At 51.0% G+C, this 16,170-nt stretch overlaps 1 protein-coding gene and 1 non-coding gene across 12 annotated transcripts in view; both read left to right on the top strand.

The window, feature by feature from the left end:
* Positions 1–12,857, top strand: part of TMTC4 (transmembrane O-mannosyltransferase targeting cadherins 4) — a 66,499-nt gene extending 53,642 nt beyond the window's left edge. For all 11 annotated transcript variants that reach the window (XM_051850477.3, XM_070048633.2, XM_070048634.2 and 8 more), the window contains 4 exons: positions 3,270–3,384; positions 5,300–5,412; positions 9,185–9,254; positions 11,735–12,857. In XM_051850477.3, the coding sequence (XP_051706437.1) occupies positions 3,270–3,384; positions 5,300–5,412; positions 9,185–9,254; positions 11,735–11,883 (447 nt within the window). In that variant the 3' untranslated portion in view covers positions 11,884–12,857. The remainder of the gene's footprint in view (positions 1–3,269; positions 3,385–5,299; positions 5,413–9,184; positions 9,255–11,734) is intronic.
* A 2,596-nt stretch (positions 12,858–15,453) lies between these two features.
* LOC127492207 (small nucleolar RNA SNORD18) lies at positions 15,454–15,524 on the top strand. The gene has a single exon (XR_007921367.3). It is a non-coding gene; the product is annotated as a small nucleolar RNA SNORD18 (small nucleolar RNA).
* Positions 15,525–16,170: the final 646 nt, after the last annotated feature.

A 16,170-nucleotide genomic window follows, 5' to 3' on the forward strand; every position in this document is an offset into this window, starting at 1 on the left:
ATCAGGGTACGTGCTTGGTGTGGAAACAGCTTTTGCTGAAGTTGGCAGGAGTGCTCAGGCTATTGTAGCGATAAGCTCTCAGGCAACGTGGGGGCAGTAAACCTCACCGTGCTGGTGCAGGTAAACATAACTGTATCCCAAGCAAGGTCGATCCCCCTAGGCTAATGAAGTGAGAAAAAGGACTGGGCGCAGGTAGGAGCTGCTGGGGCACTATCCAATCGATGCGGAGTGTGTTATGAATATGCGCGTGGAGGGGTTACTGTTCCTGTGTACTGTCTGCTAACCAGGGCTTGAGGAACACACTGCACTGGATAGCCATAGGAGTTCTTCTTTGGTTCCTTTTTTCTGTTTTGGAGGTAACGCTTAGGTTATTGCTTACAAAGTGGGTAACTCTTTCTGCAGCTTCTAAGGTTACACCTAAAAGCTCGACTGCTTAGCGGGTTTCTTGCCTCCGCTAGTAGTCGACTGTCGTGGCAGTTTCTTAGGATTTGAAAAATAAAGAATTTATACTGAATGAGCCTTCTATAAGAGATACAGCCAAAGAAAGAAAAAATATAAAATACTGGCTTATTTAAAAAATTTTATTTATTTATTTGAAATGCAGAGAGAGGGAAAGAGAGAGACACAGAGATCTTCCATCCACTGGTCTGTTCCCCAAATGGCCACAAAGACCGGGGCTAGGCCAGGCTGAGATCAGGAACCAGGAGCTTCAGAAGGGTCTCCCATGTGAATACAGGGTCCCAAGAACTCATCTTCTGCTGTTTTCCCAGGTGCAGTAGCAGGGAGCTAGATTAGAAGTGGAGCAACTGAGACCTGAACCAGCACCTGTATGGGATGCTGGCAGTGCAGGCCTCAGCTTAACCCCCTGCTGGCTTCTGTCATGCAGTCTCCTTGGGTTTTGTGTGACTTGGAACAGCATCCAAGTCTGTAATGTTGAACAGACTGAGCCCTCGATCGCTTTCGTCGGTACTGTTGACTGATTGCGCTGCCGTGAGATGGTCTTCCCATGTTCCTTTCTGGCCACTGTTCTGCTTAATTTGGACGTCTGCTCTCTGTGGTTTAATTACCCACCTCATGCCCACCGGACAGCTTAAAAGCATTAGGGGCTTGAACTGTAACAGCTCAAAGAACCCGTGTATATATTGGCAAATCAGAGGAATTTAAAAACTTAAAGGTTTCTTTGATTTCTGGGCCTGATAAGAAAAGATGATAATGTGATTAATTCCCCTGTAGGATAGGAATTTGGGAGAGCTGGATCATTCAGGATGTCTTAGTGGACCCGGAGAGGGACGGCTATGGTGTCTGGATGTTTTCCTGGGGACAGTTCATGATGCCGGGACTGCTTGTTCCAGGCCGGATGCCTTCCAGGAAACAGAACACACTGCCTCAAATAGAGAAGATTTAACAGAGGGAATTGCTTACTTGTCAGGAGACTGGAAGAGCAAAAATGTGGCTCGGAGGTTCTCAGCTAGAGGAGACTCCGTAGGTGTGGGGGAACGGATGGGAGGACGAGATGCTGCTAGTGTTGGGATCACAGAACGGGGCGCCGTCCCAGGAGCTGGCATCAGGGAGGCAGGAGGGGCTTCTCCTTCCAGCCGGGGACTGCGGGGGTTGTGGGGGGATACGGCCACTTCAGAGAGAGACAGGGGAAGGAAGGAGCCGGCCAGAGAGTGTCCCCTGGTCTGATTCCCACGAGCCAGGTGGCCTGGGAGCCTGGGAAGTGCAGTTTGCAGACATCAGCATCAGTGGCACCCAGCACTGAAGGGCGGGCGTGGCGGGCAGGTGCCTGAAGAAGGGGGGCTTAGGACGAACGGGTGAACAGGTGCACGTTTCTCACCTCCCTCCTGGGCGGCGGTCCCTGTTAAATACCGTTCTCTGCTTCCCTAAGTTGTTCATTCACCTTGTGTGGATGCCCTAAGGAGAGTAGGGATGGAGCCCATGTGGAAGTACATTCTACCCGTCCAGTCTTCATTCTTCCATGAACAGCAGTGATGGTCGTAAGAAATAGTACAGTGCACCAAGGGTTCTGTTGCATTATATGAACGCAGCCATGTTGGTTGTCCCGGATGTGCCAGAATGACGTGACAGATCTTGTCCAAGCGACTCAAATGCATGTCGCTTGCTAGAGAGAACTGACTTGAAAAATCCCTGGGACATCAAATATAGATAATTACACGTTAGCATACTTATGCATCCCAGATTGCTTTCACTTTGGGAGCTTTTCACATCCGTTCCTCATTCAAAGGACTGAACATCGTTGCCTGAGTTTGAGTCTCATGGGAAGTCTGACCGTGTCTTTAGCAAATGGGGATTCGTGAATGCAACGTATTGCATCAGATCTGTTTCTTGCATAACGTGGCACCTGTTTGCTGTGTGGGTCTCAGAACAAGCGGAAATATTTCATTGGTGATAAAAACGCACCCTCTCACAGTCAGGAAGACTGTGATGGGTACTTATCACTGGTGCATTCTGCAGTTGAGGGGCTCAAGTGCATTCGGATGAAATGTGCATTTGAACTGAGCTGGAGATGAGGGTAAGCGCACCTGCTGCACATCCCAGCACTTTCTCCTCTGTGGCTTCTATTAACTCTGCCAGTTGAGAGCCAGCCGTCTTGTTACCAGTGTTCAAATTCCCACCTCAAGAAAGCACCAGGTAATTCTCTCCTTCCTCAGTGAGGCAGACAGGCACCGCGCGGCCAAGGGGCTGCCCATGACCGTGGGTGACTTCCCAGGTGTCTCAGCTGCACCTGTGCACTTGTGTTAGGCTGAGGTGCAGGCAAGGGTGAGGTGCTCCTGGACCCTGCTTCACAGCCTTGAATTGACTACAGTGCTGCGTTTCCTGTTCTCGGTGACACTTTACCGAAGAGGAGTGGCCTGAGAATTTCTGGGAAAACCAGCGAGCAGTCTGTGCCCAGCGATGGTCATCTGAAATGTGACCACACATCTGCAATGGCCATTAGCTGCTCGCGGTTACCATAGCTGCGGCTCCTAGCTCTACCAGTTCTAGATGAATGACTCTGGGCAAGCGACTTACCTTCCCTGTCCTTTGTGGCTTCTTCTGTAGAGTGGGACGATAACAATATCTACTCCATCGGCATTGTTTCCAGGATTCACTGACACGATATAAACCAATTAGAAACTCCCTCAGTAAAAACCAGGGGGTGTGGCGGTGGGAGTTCATTCATTGCTTATCTACTTATTGGTGATTCCTCTGAGAGAGCGAGCAAAACAGTTGCGATGTTGGTTTTCCTGTCCCTCATTTGTTTGCAGTACGCGGATCTCAATCGTCACGTGGACGCACTGAATGCCTGGAGGAACGCCACCGTGCTGAAGCCCGAGCACAGCTTGGCCTGGAACAACATGATCATCCTCCTGGACAGCACAGGTGCCACAGGAGATTAACCAAGCCACAGACAGCTGTTCCCAGTGTCATACTGTAGGACCTCAGGAGACATGGAGTATCATGTTCCCCCACCCCCAGTTTAGAAATAAAGAGAGGCTGGCATTGTGGTGCACTGGGTAAAGCCACCGCCTGCAACCCCGGCATCGCATGTAGGCACCAGTTCCTGTCTTGGCCGCTCCGTTTCCTATCCAGCTCCCTGCTGATGCACCTGGAAAAGCAGGGGGCTGGCGCCGTGGCTCACTAGGCTAATCCTCTGTCTGCGGCGCCAGCACATTGGGTTCTAGTCCAACTTGGGGCGCCGGTTCTGTCCCGGTTGCTCCTCTTCCAGTCCAGCTCTCTGCTGTTGCCTGGGAAGGCAGTGGAGGATGTCCCAAGTGCTTGGGCCCTGCACCCGCATGGGAGCCCAGGAGAAGTACCTGACTCCTGGCTTCGGATCAGCATGGAGTGCTGGCCGCAGCGGCCATTGAGGGGTGAACTAGCGGAAGGAAGACCTCTCTTTCTTCACTGTCTAACTCTGCCTGTCAAAAATTAAAAAAAAAAAAAAAAAAAAAGCAGGGGTAGTTACTGCTTGGGCCCCTGAACCCATGTGGGAGACCAGGAAGAAGCTCCTGGCTCCTGCCTTCTGCCTTCTGTCTGGCCCAGCCCTGGCCGTTGTGGCCATTTGAGGAGTGAACCAGCAGATGGAAGATCTCTCTCCTTCTATCTCTCCCTCTCCCTTTGTAACTCTGCCTTTCAAATAAATAAATTTTTAAAAGTAAATAAATAAATATAGGGTTTTCGCATTTTACATTACAGAAATGTCTGTTATTCTGGAAAACGCAGCTTCTCGAATGCGTGGGGAAGTGATGTGACACTTAGACGTGTTGAGTCCTGGAAGGTGTGGGCGTGTACCTGGCTTCTCGCCACAGCCATCACCACGATGCAGGGGCACCCAGAAGACAGTAGAATGGGACGGTGCCAGGTCCATGCCCCCAGGTTCGCAGGAGACGCCTCGAGTCCCCACGCAGAGCCGTGGACCCTTATTTGAGATGTGATGCCAGTGGACTTGAGGATCTGCTTTCTCAGCCCATAACAGACTGGACTCAGCCAGTTAGGAGTAACTCGGCTCCACTCATTCTGAAAATCCAGCGTCTCTTAGGAAATGAAGGTGGTAATTTGGTAGAATTTCAAACAAGCAGGTGTTCCTCCCTCTGTCCCTCTTTCTCTCTCCTCCCTTGTCCGTCCTTCCCTTCCATCCTGAGCAGACACACAGAGCTCTCGTCTGCTGCTGGCTCACTCCCCAAATGCCCGTAACAGCCGTGGGAGGGCCAGGCTGAAACCAGGAGCCCAGACCTCAATCTGGATCTTCCCGAGTGACAGTGACCCAACTGTCAGAGACAGCCGTGCTGCCTCTAGGGTGTGTGTTAGCGAGAAGCAGGAAATGGGGAGAGGAGCCGGGACTTGAACTTGGGCACTCCCATAAGGGATGCGTTAACTGCTGCCCCAAACCCCTGCCCTCACCCCGCTTGTTTCTAAGGAAAGTATGCAATACACGTTTCCATATGAGAAGTACTCAGCAATGAAAGTGTTCCTGCACTAATTTTGCAGACCTGTTTTCCTCTGCTTTGGACTGGTATCTGGGGAAAACTGTAAACTAGGTTTTATATGGTTTTACGGAATCTAATCCACAGCTGGTTGTGTGTTTTGTCAGGAGAGTGCCACGTTGCACCGGCTTTGCCACTGGTAAGGCCTCCTGTGTGGGCACATGTGTCCGTGTGTGTCTTACACACTCGACGTGGAGTTTCCTACTTCACTCGTAATTGTTGTGTAAAACACACACAGGCCCATGGATTACAGAGAGGCTAAGACACAGATGCGACCTTTACATGTGTTTCGCTTTTCCATTCTTTCCTCCCAGGTAATTTAGCCCAAGCTGAAGCAGTTGGAAGAGAGGCGCTGGAACTAATCCCTAACGACCACTCTCTCATGTTCTCCTTGGCCAACGTGCTGGGCAAGGCGCAGAAATACAAGGTGTGTGGACCGCAGGCTGTGCTTTCCTACAGGGGATGCCGGCATCTGACCGAGCCATACGCTCCCTTCTGCCCCGCTGACTTCAGAATTCGCTCGGGACCGTGGCAGCGGAGCCCTGGGGCGGCTCTCCCAGGAGGCAGGACGTCACCAGGGGAGGGGGCAGGGTGCCAGCAGGGGTCAGGGGGTTTGCCTCTGTCCTTGGGTTTTGTTTGCGGGGCATTTTCTGCACCAAGATAACAATGGATCCACAGAGGACACCCCACGTGACCCGTCCTTCCTCGTCTGACCTCCAGGTCACTGTCAAGGTCAGAGGCTTCTGACCACAAGAACCATGAGGTATTACTCCTGGGCTCTGCCAGCCCCAAGATGGTAGGGAGCGGAGGGGACACACGGGTCCTTGTCCCAGGGATCACAGACTTTGTGTGCCTCATACTCCCAGGAGAGCGTGTGCAGCAGGCCCAGGGCCCTCCCGACAAGTCAGGCCAGGGAGTACGCGTCTTGCCCAGCACGCTGGTGTCCAACGGTGGCACAGGGAACACAGGCTCTCCCTCTTCCAGCTGTGAGAGCCGTTCAGTTGCAGAAGCAGGCTCTGTATGGTTGGGTCACCCTGAGGCTGCAGAGAAGTTACGGGGCCTAAAGGGGTGACTGGTTAGCACCCGTTTGGTGTTACTTATTATTCTCTTCATTAGACATCACAGTTGGTGTCGTTTCCCATAGCCCTGGTGAAGCCTGTCCTGCCTTCTGCAAGTGGAATGCCAGGGAGTGTGATGTGCATTTCAGCAGTTCTCGGTTTTGCTCCAGAGACGGCTTCCTGAGGGGTCCGGTTTTATTTTTGGGGGGGGGATGTACTCGTGTGGAGGGAGGTGGAGAGTTTGCGGTTGAACTTGAGGGTCTTCTCCAATGGTCTTTCCAGGCTAGGAGGGTTTGGGAGCTCCGTTCTCCACCAGAGACCCGGCTACAGTGAGCGTCCAGGGTGCAGTGCATTGTGCTGATGGCCCCGTGAGCCCACGCTCTCTGAACTGGAATTTGTAAGACGGGGCCAGATCCCAGTGCGCTGGGCTCCCAGGTCATGCCGGCCTTTGATCTGCAGATACAGCAGGAAATGCTCCATAGAGCGGGACCCAGGAACTGGTGTCCCATTTTTCTGCCTATTTGGTTTCTTAATTGCCAAAATCCGTCAGAAGGCCCTGGCTGTGAGCTCGTCAGGATGTGCCCCAGCTGGGGGTCCCATGCTTGCCGACTTGGAATCTTTGACCCAAGACCTGTGCGAGGTGGGTCTCCTTGCAGAGGCCCGTGCAGGTGCTGTGGAGGGGACATGGGGTGACTTGCGGGCTGCAGTGGCCAGCCCTCCAGACCAGCTATCTGCCAGGCAGGCTGTGCTGTCTGGCGCTTTTCACCTGAGCGCTGGCTGTTTGATTTTGTCATTACCCTGCCCAATCTCTGGGCTGCTGGAGGTCGGGACCCCGTCCCAGTCCTGTGTGTGTCTCCATGGCTGGCCGGCATGGAGACAGGCAGGTGTGAAGCCCCGTTAGTAGTTGTGCTGAGCCTCTCTCCCTTGATCCTAAGTGTTGAGACCTCTGGAGCGTCTTCTGAGCCTTTGATGTGCACACTGAGCGTCCTGTTAGGTCTGTGGTTCCAGGGCGCCTTTGTTCTTATCCGAGCAGCCCTGTTGACCCAACAGCAGTGACTTCCCGGCTCCTGGCCTCAGTGTGTTCCTCGGGGGGCCTGCAGGTGGCGCTCTGCCTAACCTCCCGCAGAGGTTGCCAAACTGATGCTTTACCGCGCTGGCATGGTTGCCGGCCCTGGGACTTCTCTCTGAATTGCTGCCAGTCCTGTGGGCTCAGAGCAGTCTCCCAAAGGCGAGGCATTCATGCCACACCTGGGGACTGCCTGGCTGACTTCTCCCCTGCTGAGACAGGACGCCCCGCCCTGCCTTAGAGACCTCGCTGGCGAGGTCGCTGTCAGCCCAAAACCTTGTCACCTGCCTTTCGTCTAACGCACTTCAGAAAGTGCCGTTTTCCCTTGCTGAGCATGGAAACACCTCGATTTCAAAGGTGAGTTCACGTGTTCGTAGGCGTGAATCGGCTCACTGCCGGGCTGTGAAGCCCGAGGATGCCTGCAGCTCAGGGCGAGAGAAAAGTCAGATTCAGCAGCGGAGCCTTCCCTGGGCCTTGGAGCCCCGCGCGAGCTTTGCCCAGGCCCCCGGCCCTTCCCCCAGGCAGCTGAAAAGCATGGTCAAGGCCGCCCCGCCAGCCCGTGCTCACCTCCCCCGAGCCAGCTCTGCCTCTACCACCATCCCTTGTCCACCTGCAGCCATCCCATCCCCTGGGCTGCACAACTCACTCTGTTTGCTCCCCTGTTGTCTCCCGGGTCCGCTGCTTTCTGCCTGTTCTCCCTGAACCCATTCCTCCCTGTCCAGCCTCCGCATCCTCCTGCAGCTCCACCGGGGATAGGTGCCCTGTAACGAGGCGTAAACCCAAGCGCCTCCTGCCCTCGGTGCCAGTGTCCTTGCGGCTCCTCGTCGCCCAGGTGAAGGATGAAAGACGGGAGTCTGCACGCACTGGGCTCCTCCGAGCCCGCCGGTCAGTTCTAAACCAGCTCTGTCTGGTTTACTTGGCTTCATCTGCAGGGAGGCCAGAGGTAGATTTGCAGGTTTCGTTTGCATGCAGCCAGAGGTAGATTTCAGTTTCCTGGCCTTTCTCTTTCTCGAGTTCAAGGTTTTAAATGGAAGACCTGGGACTTCCTGGAGGGGAGTTGGGATGCAGATTCTGCCTCCGAGCTGACGCGCCATGTGTCACCCCCAGGTCTTTTCTCCGTCCCCCTCGGATGTCATTGCTAAAATTTACATTTCTCTCTGCCAGTTCTGTGTAAAAGGTTGTGGTTTCGCAGGTGTGTGCCCATGTTTCCAGCCTGCTCTGCAGGAGTAGCATGACAGCAAAGGCACGGGTGGTCATGATGTGATGAGACCATGATGCTGCAGGCGGGAAGCCCACCTGCCCAACTCACAGTGGACACAGACACCTTGGCTGTCAAAGCCCAGAGTCTGACACTGGTGGATTAAAACCTTGACCCTTCAGGAACACGGTGCAGGTGCAGTGAATAGCGGCCCCCCCAGAGCATTTGGGGCCATCTTGGTTTCACAGCATAATGGTAGAAGGGGGCCACGTGATCAGTGGGAAGACAGGTTGTCCTGCCCCATAGTGACGGGAAATGCAGATCTATATGGGAATGAGTTCTGACACACTGGGCATTTGGTCACAGTCATGTACACAATGGTGATAGCTTGGCCGTTTCCTCACTGTTGCTGTGCAGTCTTGCGAGCTCTGGCTGCTGAGGGTCGAGCAGGATCTTGGGGGAGGTTAAATAGGCCCCCATTCCTGCCTTGCGAGTCCTGGAGATGAGTTCATTGAGGCCAGAGAGAATGGCACCTTCACAGGTATCTTCAGCCAGACCTGTTCCGTTCTTTGATCTTTGCTCATCTTCCACAGCACCCTGAACCCAGCACCCTGCTTCAAGCTGCGAAGCCTCAGCCACTTCCGGCAGGCAGGTGGTGGCCGCCATGAGCATGTCCTTCCCCTCCCTCAGTCACCAGTGCACTCCTGTCCCCTTCCTCTCGCTCTTGTCCCCTTGGCTTCCTGCTGGCCCTTCAGAACCTCTTCTGAGCAGAGTTGGCACACCGAGGACATCAGATGCTTGCAAACCACAGGCAGGAAGCTCTGGCTCACTTTTGCTTCGTGTACCATACCTTTTATATGTATTTCATTTTTTTTAGGAATCTGAAGCTTTATTCCTCAAGGCAATTAAGGCAAATCCAAATGCTGCAAGTTACCATGGTAATTTGGGTAAGGAAAAGTTTCAATCTGAACTATACCGAAATCCTGTGGAACTGTAATGAAATGAGCATAATTCTGTAAACTCAATGTTGGGAGGGTGGTTTTTTCTCCAAGGCTAGCCTTCTTTGCTCTTCATAATCTGGTCCTAAATATGGTCTGATGGGAGCAGGCATTTGGCCTAGTGGTTAAGATGCCCTCGTCTCAAATTGAAATGCCCGGTTCACTTCCCAGCTCTGGCTCCTGGCTCTAGCTTCCTGCTAATGCAGATCCTGGGCTCAGCAGTGTTGGCTCAAGTAATCGGGACCCTGCCACCCACATGGGGGACCTGGACTGAGTTCCCAGCTCTGACCCTCAGCCCTGGCCCAGCCCTGGCCATTTAGGGAATGAACAAGCAAATGAAGGAACTCACTCACTCACTCTTCCCTTTCTCTCTCTCTCTGCCTCACAAATCATCTCTTACAAAACAGATCACAAACCTTAAAGAATGTGGTGGTATTATTACATTTTAAAAGGTGGCTGTTCACAGTCACACTTACAAGTTGTAACTGCAACACCAGAACAGCCCTGAAAATTGCTCACTCACATTATCACCTTTTTAGGGTTAAAATTCAGAGTTTCCTTCTTGGCGTGAAGGATCCTAGCCTGTCGGGCTGCAAGGTACTTGGGAAGTTTGTTGGCCAGCTTGCCTCGTTTTCCCTCCTCTGTCCAGAAAGAAAGAACCCCACCACCACCACTGCCAAAAAAGGAAAAAAAAAAAAAAAAAACTGGTTTGGCTACAGATGCACTTGCAAAGATTTATTCCCCAGCACTCCGTCCTTCCGTCTTCACATCCCTGTGGTTAGGGCACTTAGAGCACAGCGCGCTGATGGTTTGAGTGCTCAGCCATACAAATTGCTTTCCCTCACCTGCTCCCCACGACTTCAGAGCTTCTCATCAGAAAAGTGGGAACCGCACCAGCCGCTCTTCCGCCCATACAGAAGTTTTACTTACGAAGTCCTCACAGCAGTCAGGGGCTCATTATGCTAATACCGAGGCTGATTGTAACTGTCATCTTGTGATCACTTCTTGGTACAGCAGCCTTTATTTCCACCCGGCAACATACAAGCTCCTCCTTTGCCAGAGGTGTAGGGAAATCTTTATTTAAAACAAATGGCGGCCGGCACCAGCTCACTAGGCTAATCCTCCACCTGCGGCCCCGACATCCCGGGTTCTAGTCCCAGTCGGGGCGCCGGATTCTGTCCCGGTTGCTCCTCTCCCACTCCAGCTCTCTGCTGTGGCCCAGGAGTGCAGTGGAGGATGGCCCAGGTCCTTGGGCCCTGCACCCACATGGGAGACCGGGAGAAGCACCTGGCTCCTGGCTTCGGATCAGCGCGGTGCACCGGCTGCAGCAGCCATTGAGGGGTGAACCAATGGGAAAGGAAGACCTTTCTCTCTGTCTCTCTCTCACTGTCCACTCTGCCTGTCCAAAAAAATAAATAAATAAATGGCAAGGCAAGCATTTAGGCTGGCTGTTCAGATACCCTTGTCACTTCTCAGGCCTGGGTTCAAGTGCCAGCTTCACTCCAATTCCAGCCTCCTGCTGAAGCGTACTTGGGGACGCAGCAGGCGGTAGCTCACCCTGTGGGAGACCTGGATTGAGTTTCCAGTTCCTGGCTTCCAAGTGGCGAGGCCCCAGCTGTTGCAGGCATCTGGGAAGTGAACTACTAGATGGGAGATTTCTCTGTCTCTCTGTCTCTGCCCTCAAATTTTTAAAATAACGAAAATGGCTTCTTCATAATACTTTTAAAAAATAAGATAAACAGGGGCCAGCACTGTGGTGTAGCAGGTAAAGCTGCCCCCTGTGATACCTGCATCCCCTATGGGCACCTGTTCAAGGCCTGGCTGCTCCACTCCCGATCCAGCTCCCTGCTAATGGCCTGGGAAAGCAGCAGAAGATGGCCCGAGTGCTTGGGCCCTTGCACCCACATGGGAGGCCTGGATGAAGCCCCTGGCCCTTACTAGCCTTTAAGGCCTTTTTGGGAGTGAACTCCTGTGTGGAAAATCTCTCTCTCTCTGTCTCTCCCTGTATCCATAACTCTGATTTTCAAAATAAATAAATCCTTAAAAATAAACAGACTTGTGCATAGTCAGTTCTCCAGGCAGCACCTACAGCCCCGTCCCTTCCAGCCTGGCTTCCTGGCAAGTTGATGGCCGCACTGAGACGTGGAAGGCCCTCTCCTGCGTGCCCTTAGTGAGCATGTTGCTGAAGGCAGGTGTTCCCGTCTACCGCTGCCATGCACCCTGGGAGTCCCTGACAGCGGGTAAACAGACGACCCCCAGGGAATACTGTAATTACAGTCAACAAAGTTTATGGTACAAGCATCACTTTTGTAAACACTGACTGTTGGAAGCCCTTGGCCAAGGGTTCCCAGTAACGCTTCGTGCAAGGGCTTGGGAAGGCTGCACGCTGCCCCGAGCGCTCCAGTGAGCTGCCCCTCCTGCTTTTTCAGCTGTGCTGTATCATCGCTGGGGACATCTCAGCTTAGCCAAGAAACACTACGAAATCTCCCTGCAGCTCGACCCTGGGGCTTCGGGAACTAAGGAGAACTACAGCCTCCTAAGAAGAAAGCTAGGACAAATGCAGAAGAAAGACGTCTGACCCCCGTCCCTTCGCTTTTTGAGTTTGTGTGCATGAGACATCTTGTTAACATGATGGAAAATCTTAGACGTGTTTATTTTATTGGATTTTTTTTTCTATGAAAACAGAGACATGCAAAAAGATTAAAGCACCAGCAATATATTCTCGAATGCCTGATACGGTTTTTGCATTCAAATTGTATTTTTTCAGACAACTTCAAATGTAATTCTAAAATGCCAAAACATGAATCTTTTTTAATTAAACAGAAAAAGAGAAAAATGCATCTTGAGTGACTTTTAGTAAAATGAAACCTGCGTTTGGGATGTGAGTCTTGTCGTCTGTGTATTAGCACTGTTACACCATGATCATGACGGAGAAATGAAACACTGACTCCCAGAATTGATATCAGTATCAAGTATGTCTGTATATTAGCATTTTTATTTAATGACAAAAACGTAAAATAAGATTTTTGATTTTTTTAAATTTTTTTATAACAGTATACTATGAACTTCATTTGTAAGCAGATATTTATTTGTATTTTTATGCATTGACACAGGGCAAATAGGTGACTGAAGAAATTTTAATGTCTAGCATTTCTGTTCCCCCAAAGAAAGAAGTCATCTCCTGTACCATCTATTATTTTGTATTCTCGTTTCTGCGGTTGCAGTACATGGGAGAGTATGTAATGTTCTACGTAAATTGTCACTGTCACTAAAAATTCCAGCCGTGCTTCAGGCAAGAGCAGGCAACCTGACATCCTTGTTGTTTGTTATATTTGCTGCTAAGAGGGCTACACAAATATGTAAGTTGCTTTTTGGTATTTTTAACTGCAAAGCAATTTTTCATTTTGCTTAATGGATATTACTGTACTTAGAAAATGTAAGAGGTCAATTTTCTCTCAAAAGGAGCCACATTCGGGAAGTCACTGGTATTGTAAGCCTTGAGTTATTCTCGTTTTATTTGATCAGAATAAAACAGCCTTTTGTTTTATTTAACTCTTGTCTATATGGTATTTATGCAATCTCTGTGATTTCTTGTGCAGTAAAATTATTACACAAACTGGCACAAAAATATCGCATTGCCTTCTTAAAGATGTGTTTCAAGTGAGTGAATGTGGTGTCCTCTTCTCCCTGAAGGTGAAGTCCAAATGACCAGTGCATCTTTCCTGGTCACAGATCTCACTTAATAGAACTATCGGGGTTCGGAGAATGGGGTGACGAGATCCACAGTGCGATGAGTTTCTCTACACGCATTTGTGGGGGGAAATCTGTGGAGCCTCATAATTCAGTCATTGTATCTGCCGGTGGTTGTGATACATCAGAAAGTAAGTGCTGTGTTTCAAACATTTCCAAAACAGTTTCAAAACAGTAACAATTGATGGCTCTCTTGGGGCAGGGGCTGTCTTATTAGTTATGATCCATGATACTTGGTTCAGCCAGTGATACATGCACTGCATGCGTTGTTGATTTTTTTTTAAAGCAAATTTCTTTCGAGAGTAAAGAAAAAACGAGGTTTCTTGTACAAGCCCCTTCCAGGTCTTTTTCCCCCTGCAGTTCTAAAACTTTGGTGTCGGGTGGAGACCTGCAGAGCTGGACTCGCACCTGCAGAACAGATTCCCTCGGCTTCCATGGCTCTGTCTCTCAGCTTTGCAGAGGAAGCACCATTAGTCTGATGGCTGTTGGAGGAGGTCTCTGATCTCCGGATTTGGGGAGTGCAGCACGTAGCCCCCGTTCCGTCTTTTCCCATCATGAGGCAGCCGCTCTCTTTGCTGTCCTTCCTAACAGGACGGAAGGGGAAAGCTGATCTCGGCCCACCACTGCTTTGGCTGTCTTGCATTTCAGTGTTTTCATTACTTGATGAAATAAAACCTGTTAGTAATAACGGGGAGCAGCAGAGCAAGTCTTAGCACCGTCGGTGACGACATGCATGTCCCCTCATTGGAGTGCCCGAGTTCAATTCCTGGTTCTGGCTCCTGACTCCAGCTCCCTGTGAATGCAGACCCTGGAAGGTAGCAGATGATGGCTCAAGTAGTCGGGTCCTGCCTCCCTAGTGGGAGACCTGGATTGCACCCCCAGCATTACAGAAGTGACCCAAACAGAAGGGAGATCTCCATCTCACTCTCTGCCTCTCAAAAAAATGTTTAAGAAATAATAAGGGGATGGGGGGGGCAGGGGGGAGAGCAGCGCTGTGGCGTAGCAAGCAAAGCTGCCACCTGCAGCGCCAGCATCCCATATAGACACTGGTTCGAGTCCCAGCTGCTCCATTTCCAATCGAGCTCCCTGCTATTGTGCCTGGGAAAGCAGTGGAGGATGGCCCAAGTCCTTGGGACCCTGCACCCATGTGGGAGACCCAGAAGAAGCTCCTGGCTTCGGATCAGCGCAGCTCTGGCCATTGTGGCCAATTGAAGAGTGAACCAGTGGATGGAAGACGTCTCTCTGTCTCAACTCTCTGTGTGTAACTCTTTCAAATAAATAAATAAATCTTTAAAAAAAATAAAAAATAAAGATTTATTTTGTTTGAACATCCAGAATTACAAGAGAAAGAAAGAGAGACAGAGATCTTTCATCTGCAAGTTCACGCCCAAAATAGCCACAATGGCTGGGGCTGGGCCAGGCCAATACCAGAAGCCAGGAGCTTCTTTGTAGTACTTCTATTGGGTAAAGGGCTCAATTATTTGGGCCATCTTCTGCTGCTTTCCCAGGCACATTAGCAGGGAGCTGGATTAAAAAAGGAGCAGCTGGCCAGCGCCGCGGCTCACTAGGTTAATCCTCCGCCTTGTGGCGCTGGCACACCGGGTTCTAGTCCCAGTCGGGGTGCCGGATTCTGTCCTGTTGCCCCTCTTCCGGGCCAGCTCTCTGCTGTGGCCAGGGAGTGCAGTGGAGGATGGCCCAAGTGCTTGGGCCCTGCACCCCATGGGAGACCAGGATAAGCACCTGGCTTCTGCCATTGGATCAGCGCGGTGCACCGGCTGCAGCGCACAGGCCGCGGCGGCCATTGGAGGGTGAACCAATGGCAAAGGAAGACCTTTCTGTCTCTCTCTCACTGTCCACTCTGCCTGTCAAAAAAAAAAAAAAAAAAAAAAAGGAGCAGCTGAGATTTGAACCCGTACCCATTTGTGATATCAGCGTTGCAGGCAGTGGCATAACCTGCTGTGCCACAGTGTTGGCCCCTAGACTGGGTTTTTGAAAGAGGGTCAGGGCTGGCACTGTGGCCTAATGGTTTAAGCTACTGCCTGCAGTGCCCACATCCCACATGGATACCAGTTCGAGTCCCAGCTGCGCCACTTCCCATCCAGCTCCCTGCTTTTGTACCTGGGAAAGCAGCAGAGGATGGCCCAAGTGCTTGGGCCTCTGCACCTATGTGGGAGACCCAGAAAAAGCTCCTGGCTCCTAGCTTTGGATCAGTTCAGCTCCAGCCATTGCAGCCATTCGGGGAGTGAACCAGCAGATGGGAAGATCTCTCTGACTCTCCCTCTCTCCGTAACTCTGCCTTTCAAATAAATAAAATAAATCTTTAAAGAAAAAAGTATTCTGTTTGGAGATATGGCCTTAAATACATGTGTTTGTTTTTGTCTAACAAATATTAGGTCTTTCAAAATGATGAGATTCTACTTCATTGGTCCGTGTTTCTGAAATACATGATAATTGTGAAATTCTGATTTAGCAGAAAAAAAAAATATTAGGTCTTATGTGCCAGTAGACCTCATGGGCACTGGGACTACAGAGGTGTGTGTGGGTGGCCGTGGTCCTTGTCCTCAGCAGTGAACAGACTGGTCCACTCCAGAGTTCTCCAACTCAGAGAATGGGGTAAGTATTGCTAAACATAATAATTGCCACATAGTCATAAATTAACTGGAGAGACCTAATCTAACCTAAATTCAGGAAAGGGTCCCTAAGAAAGTGACTTCTGAACTTGATAGGCAGAGAAGAAGAAAGTCTGTCTAGGTCAACTGCTCAAATTGGGGGCCATCTGTCAATCACCGGAAGTATTTTTGGTTGTCACATGGATGGGGAATAACTAGGAGGGATGCTTGCTGTACAATCCACAATGAATGGTCAACCCCCCTAAAACAAAGGATCTACTCCAAAACAGCAGCAGTACAAGAGTGAGGAGACCTGGACGTTGCAGCAGAAACAGCGTAAGCAAAGGCCCTGTGGTGGGAAAGCTAAAGTACTTGGTGCACGAAGTCTGAGGAGACAGGGCTGGCACAGTGGCGAGAACCAGCGTATGCTAGCATTTGCAGACCAGCCTCTCTTCATCACGGAAGGATTGAGAGCAGAGCAGGGACGGGATTGGATGCATGCTTTG

The sequence above is a fragment of the Oryctolagus cuniculus genome, chromosome 9 (assembly GCF_051225735.1).
Source record: "Oryctolagus cuniculus isolate XC-2025 breed Fujian yellow rabbit chromosome 9, ASM5122573v1, whole genome shotgun sequence".
NCBI classification, from domain to species: Eukaryota; Metazoa; Chordata; class Mammalia; order Lagomorpha; family Leporidae; genus Oryctolagus; species Oryctolagus cuniculus.